Source organism: Salmo trutta, unplaced genomic scaffold (genome assembly GCF_901001165.1).
Source record: "Salmo trutta unplaced genomic scaffold, fSalTru1.1, whole genome shotgun sequence".
Classification (NCBI taxonomy): Eukaryota; Metazoa; Chordata; class Actinopteri; order Salmoniformes; family Salmonidae; genus Salmo; species Salmo trutta.
In genome coordinates this window covers 17,648-24,498 of record NW_021822469.1, presented here as the reverse complement: position 1 = coordinate 24,498, position 6,851 = coordinate 17,648, and the positions used below count along the sequence as shown (strand labels likewise).

Here is a 6,851-nt window from a genome sequence, read left to right as displayed (position 1 = left end):
TAGCAGCGATAAGACAGCTAACGATTAGCGGGCCGCAGATGGGCAATCAGGTTACGTCACGACGGAGGGCCAGTTGGATAACTCCCTCGGGCAGATAACGTCGGTGGTCCAGTCGAGAAGGCCCGATGGGGCTTCGCATCGGCAGTAAAACGGGTCCGGATAGGTGATTGTAGCCCAGGAGAGGCTGATGGAACTCTTCAGCTGGCTAGTTCCGGAATAGCCAGGAGTGGCTGATGGAACTCTTCAGCTGGCTAGCTCCGGAATAATTTATGTTAACTCCGGGACCGACGTTGCCAATAGTCACTCAGGTAGCAGCGAGCTAGCTGCAAGATCCAGGTGTAAATGTCCAGCCTGCGGTAGAAAACCGGGGATATGGAGAGAGAATAGGTCCGATATGCTCTGGTCTGAGTCGCGTTGTACAAAAACTGGCGATAGCTTTTCGAGCTAGTGGATAGCTGAGGGCCGCTAACCGTGGCTAGCTGAACTCCAACGTTAGCCAGTGAACTAGCTTCTGTTGTGGATTTCAGATATGAGGTAAATAATACTTTTTTAAATTGGTTAGGCGGGTTGCTGGAGAGTGTTTTGAGGTTGAGTTTTTAGAAAAAAACATGTAAAAAGATATGCGAAGAAAAAAAAAAAGAAAAAAAAATATATTATATATATATATAATACACTGCTCAAAAAAATAAAGGGAACACTTAAATAACACAATGTAACTCCAGGTCAATCACACTTCTGTGAAATCAAACTGTCCACTTAGGAAGCAACACTGATTGACAATACATTTCACATGCTCTTGTGCAAATGGAATAGACAACAGGTGGAAATTATAGGCAATTAGCAAGACACCCCCAATAAAGGAGTGGTTCTGCAGGTGGTGACCAGAGACCACTTCTCAGTTCCTATGCTTCCTGGCTGTCACGTCCTGACCAGCAGATGGAGCTAGTGTTTAAGTTTTGGGGTCAGGACGTGGCATGTTTGTGTTGGGAATGTTTGTGTTGTTGATTGGGACTTCCAATTGAAGGCAGTGTGTTGAGTTGCCTTTGATTGGAAGTCCTATAGGTGTGTGTGTTTTTCTTTGGGGTTGTGGGTGGTTGTTCTTGCACTGCGTTTTTGTATGCCTGTAAGACTGTCCCTGTTGTGTTTTATTTTTTTTCAGTGGATACTTTACTCCTTCTTTTTAAATTAAAATATGAGTATCCATATTCCCGCTGCGCCTTGGTCCTCCTTTCAACAGCACGAAGGATTTTGTGACACTGGCTGATGTTTTGGTCACTTTTGAATGCTGGCGGTGCTTTCACTCTAGTGGTAGCATGAGACGGAGTCTACAATCCACACAAGTGGCTCAGGTAGTGCAGCTCATCCAGGATGGCACATCAATGCGAGCTGTGGCAAGAAGGTTTGCTGTGTCTGTCAGCGTAGTGTCCAGAGCATGGAGGCGCTACCAGGAGACAGGCCAGTACATCAGGAGACGTGGAGGAGGCCGTAGGAGGGCAACAACCCAAGTAGCAGGACCGCTACCTCCGCCTTTGTCAAGGAGGAGCACTGCCAGAGCCCTGCAAAATGACCTCCAGTAGGCCACAAATGTGCATGTGTCTGCTCAAACGGTCTGAAACCAGACTCCATGAGGGTGGTATGAGGGCCCGACGTCCACAGGTGGGGGTTGTGCTTACAACCCAAACACCGTGCAGGACGTTTTGCATTTGCCAGAGAACACCAAGATTGGCAAATTCGCCACTGGCGCCCTGTGCTCTTCACAGATGAAAGCAGGTTCACACAGCACATGTGACAGACGTGACAGAGTCTGGAGACGCCGTGGAGAACGTTCTGCTGCCTGCAACATCCTCCAGCATGACCGGTTTGGCGGTGGGTCAGTCATGGTGTGGGGTGGCATTTCTTTGGGGGGCCGCACAGCCCTCCATGTGCTCGCCAGAGGTAGCCTGACTGCCATTAGGTACCGAGATGAGATCCTCAGACCCCTTGTGAGACCATATGCTGGTGCGGTTGGCCCTGGGTTCCCCTAATGCAAGACAATGCTAGACCTCATGTGGCTGGAGTGTGTCAGCAATTCCTGCAAGAGGAATGCATTGATGCTATGGACTGGCCCGCCCGTTCCCCAGACCTGAATCCAATTGAGCACATCTGGGACATCATGTCTCGCTCCATCCACCAACGCCACGTTGCACCACAGACTGTCCAGGAGTTGGCGGATGCTTTAGTCCAGGTCTGGGAGGAGATCCCTCCGGAGACCATCCGCCACCTCATCGGAGCTTTCCCAGGCATTGTAGGGAGGTCATACAGGCACGTGGAGGCCACACACACTACTGAGCCTCATTTGACTTGTTTTAAGGACATTACATCAAAGTTGGGTCAGCCTGTAGTGTGGTTTTCCACTTTAATTTTGAGTGTGACTCCAAATCCAGACCTCCATGGGTTGATAAATTGGATTTCCATTGATTATTTTTGTATGATTTGTTGTCAGCACATTCAACTATGTAAAGAAACAAGTATTTAATAAGAGTATTTCATTCATTCAGATCTAGGATGTGTTATTTTAGTGTTCCCTTTATTTCTTTGAGCAGTATATATATATATATATATATATATATATATATATATATATATATATATATAACACGGGACACGACAAGAGGAGGACAAAGGACGTCTGAACTGCTACGCCATCTTGGAAAAGGAAGCTTTAGCTTCACAATAACATGTTTGACATACAAAAAATAAAAAATGTAAAATATGAATGTTTGTGTTTTTCTCCCAACGTTGCAGAGACAACGACAGAGAGCACAACGTCAGACTGGCCATTGGTAACGGTGTGAGAGCAGAGATATGGAGGGAATTCCTGAACCGCTTTGGGAACATCTATGTGAGGGAGTTTTATGCTTCAACTGAGGGCAATGTGGGATTGATCAACTACACTGGGAAGATAGGAGCTATCGGACGAGTCAACTACCTACACCGGGTAAGGACTGACTCCTGAACAGCCCTGTGTCCTGGGCCCGGATTCATAATGCCTCTCAGAGTGATGATCCCTCTTCATGAAACCTTATTCATTATGATCTAAAAGGCTAAACTGGATCCTAGATCAGCACTCCTACTCTGAGACACTTTATGACTAAGGGGCCTGAAGATCTGACTCCTAAAGAACAAGGTTGGGGACAATTCCATTTAATTCCAGTGACTGAATTGAAATGTATATTGACTGATATCATGCTTCCCTCTACATTTACATGACATTTGAATCATTTAGAAGACGCTCTTATCCAGACTCACAGTTAGTACATTTATCTTCAGATAGCTAGATACTTTTATTTGTATTAAATTGGTAAAGGTAGTACTTCTTACATTGGACATTTTACCAGGGTTGGGGTCCGAACATCAACTGAAATTCTGTGTCTTTATCACAGTGATGTTTCTCCTGTCTCTCTTATAGAAGCTGTTTCACTATGTTCTGATCATGGTGTCTGCCTCTCTTATAGAAGCTGTTTCACTATGTTCTGATCATGGTGTCCCTCCTGTCTCTCTTATAGAAGCTGTTTCACTATGTTCTGATCATGGTGTCTCTCTTATAGAAGCTGTTTCACTATGTTCTGATCATGGTGTCTCTTGTCTCTCTTATAGAAGCTGTTTCACTATGTTCTGATCATGGTGTCTCTGCTGTCTCTCTTATAGAAGCTGTTTCACTATGTTCTGATCATGGTGTGTCTCTCTTGTCTTCTATAGAAGCTGTTTCACTATGTTCTGATCATGGTGTCTCTCCTGTCTCTCTTATAGAAGCTGTTTTACTATGTTCTGATCGTGGTGTCTCCTGTCTCTCTTATAGAAGCTGTTTCACAATGTTCTGATCATGGTGTTTCTCCTGTCTCTCTTATAGAAGTTGTTTCACTATGTTCTGATCATGGGTCTCTCCCGTCTCTCTTATAGAAGCTGTTTCACTATGTTCTGATCATGGTGTCTCTCCTGTCTCTCTTATAGAAGGTGTTTCACTATGTTCTGATCGTGGTGTCTCTCCTGTCTCTCTTATAGAAGCTGTTTCACTATGTTCTGATCATGGTGTCTCTCCTGTCTCTATTATAGAAGCTGTTTCACTATGTTCTGATGATGGTTTTCTCTTATAGAAGCTGTTTCACTATATTCTGATCATGGTATCCCTCCTGTCTCTCTTATAGAAGCTGTTTCACTATGTTCTGATCATGGTGTCTCTCTTATAGAAGCTGTTTCACTATGTTCTGATCATGGTGTGTCTCCATTCTCTTATAGAAGCTGTTTCACTATGTTCTGATCATGGTGTCTCTCCGTCTCTCTTATAGAAGCTGTTTCACTATGTTCTGATAATGGTGTCTCTGTCTCTCTTATTGAAGCTGTTTCACTTTGTTCTGATCATGGTGTCTCTCCTGTCTCTCTTATAGAAGCTGTTTCACTATGTTCTGATCATGGTGTCTCTCTTATAGAAGCTGTTTCACTATGTTCTGATCATGGTGTGTCTCCATTCTCTTATAGAAGCTGTTTCACTATGTTCTGATCATGGTGTCTCTCCTGTCTCTCTTATAGAAGCTGTATCACTATGTTCTGATCATGATGTCTCTCTATAGAAGCTGTTTCACTAGTTCTGATGATGGTGTCCCTCCTGTCTCTCTTATAGAAGCTGTATCACTATGTTATGATAATGGTGTCTCTCCTATCTTATAGAAGCTGTTTCACTATGTTCTGATCGTGGTGTCTCTCCTGTCTCTCTTATAGAAGCTGTTTCACTATGGTCTGATCATGGTGTCTCTCCTGTCTCTTTATAGAAGCTGTTTCACTATGGTGTCTCTCCTATCTCTTATAGAAGCTGTTTCACTATGTTCTGATAATGGTGTCTCTGTCTCTCTTATAGAAGCTGTTCACTATGTTCTGATCATGGTGTCTCTCCTGTTTCTTATAGAAGCTGTTTCACTATGTTCTGATCATGGTGTCTCTCCTGTCTCTCTTGTAGAAGCTGTTTCACTATGTTCTGATCATGGTGTCTCTGTCTCTCTTATAGAATCTGTTTCACTATGTTCTGATCGTGGTGTCTCTCCCGTCTCTCTTATTGAAGCTGTTTCACTATGTTCTGATCGTGGTGTCTCTCCCGTCTTTCTTATAGAAGCTGTTTCACTATGTTCTGATCGTGGTGTCTCTCCCGTCTCTCTTATAGAAGCTGTTTCACTATGTTCTGATCGTGGTGTCTCTCCCGTCTCTCTTATAGAAGCCGTTTCACTATGTTCTGATCGTGGTGTCTCTCCCGTCTCTTATAGAAGCTGTTTCACTATGTTCTGATCATGGTGTCTCTACGTCTCTCTTATAGAAGCTGTTTCACTATGTTCTGATCATGGTGTCTCCTATCTCTTATAGAAGCTGTTTTACTATGTTCTGATCATGGTGTCTCTCCTGTCTCTCTTATAGAAGCTGTTTCACTGTGTTCTGATCATGGTGTCTCTCCTGTTTCTTATAGAAGCTGTTTCACTATGTTCTGATCATGGGTCTCTGTCTCTCTTATAGAAGCTGTTTCACTATGTTCTGATCATGGTGTCTCTCCTATCTCTTATAGAAGCTGTTTCACTATGTTCTGATCATGGTGTCTCTCCTATCTCTTATAGAAGCTGTTTCACTATGTTCTGATCATGGTGTCTCCTGTCTTTCTTATAGAAGCTGTTTCACTATGTTCTGATCATGGTGTCTCCTGTTTCTTATAGAAGCTGTTTCACTATGTTCTGATCATGGTGTCTCTCCTGTCTCTCTTATAGAAGCTGTTTCACTATGTTCTGATCATGGTGTCTCTCCTGTCTCTCTTATTGAAGCTGTTTCACTATGTTCTGATCATGGTGTTTCTCCTGTCTCTCTTATAGAAGCTGTTTCACTATGTTCTGATCATGGTGTTTCTCCTGTCTCTCTTATAGAAGCTGTTTCACTATGTTCTGATCGTGGTGTCTCTCCTGTCTATAGAAGCTTTTTCACTATGTTCTGATCATGGGTTTCTCCTGTCTCTCTTATAGAAGCTGTTTCACTATGTTCTGATCGTGGTGTCTCTCCTGTCTCTTATAGAAGCTGTTTCCTTATGCTCTGATTAAATACGACACAGAGAGAGATGAACCAATCAGAGACTCTACCGGAATGTGTGTAGAAGCTCCTAAAGGTGAGATGCTCTTTCATAGGTGTGTTAGTGTTGGCCTTTATTTAACCAGGGAGGTTATTGTGGACACATTCTGGTGTACAATAATGACCTGAAAATCACACATATCTCAATGTACATTATGCTATTCATGCGTGGGTGTTTGACCCTTTCCCTAAGGAAGAGACAGGAATGTTGGTGTGGGTATACATTATGGTGTGTGTTGTGTGTGTGGTGTGTGTGTCTTCCTGAAGGTGAGACAGGACTGTTGGAGTCCAAGATCACAGACATCGCTCCTTTTGTTGGACACGTAACAGCCAGCAGACAGAGAAGAAGAGACTGAGAGACGTGATTCAAAGGAGATCTGTACTTTAACAGTGGAGACCTGCTGAAGATAGGCCAGGACAACTTTATTTACTTTCAGGATCGAGTCGGAGATACATTCAGGTACATATCCTGACCTACAGTATGGCATTACAAATATATGGAACCTATTATATTATATTTAGTGGAGTTGTATGACCCCTACAGGTGGAAGGGAGAGAACATATTATATTTAGTTGCATTGTATTGACCCCTACAGGTGGAAGGGAGAGAACATATTATATTTAGTTGTGTTGTATTGACCCCTACAGGTGGAAGGGAGAGAACATATTATTTAGTTGAGTTGTATTGACCCCTACAGGTAGAAGGGAGAGAACATATT

The 6,851-nt window shown here is 43.4% G+C and overlaps 1 protein-coding gene across 1 annotated transcript; it reads left to right on the top strand.

The window, feature by feature from the left end:
* The first annotated feature begins 529 nt into the window (after positions 1-529).
* Positions 530-6,488, top strand: LOC115182350 (very long-chain acyl-CoA synthetase-like). The gene is made up of 4 exons (XM_029743970.1): positions 530-534; positions 2,785-2,977; positions 6,079-6,169; positions 6,400-6,488. Exons 1-4 carry the CDS (start codon positions 530-532, stop codon positions 6,486-6,488), a joined length of 378 nt encoding a protein of 125 aa, XP_029599830.1.
* Positions 6,489-6,851: the final 363 nt, after the last annotated feature.

Excerpts from the sequence above, each read along its gene's own strand:
- LOC115182350 (XM_029743970.1), top strand. Across the intron at positions 2,978-6,078 it reads GAGTCAACTACCTACACCGG|AAGCTGTTTCCTTATGCTCT; the intron begins GTAAGGACTGAC and ends TGTCTCTTATAG. Across the intron at positions 6,170-6,399 it reads GTGTGTAGAAGCTCCTAAAG|GTGAGACAGGACTGTTGGAG; the intron begins GTGAGATGCTCT and ends GTCTTCCTGAAG.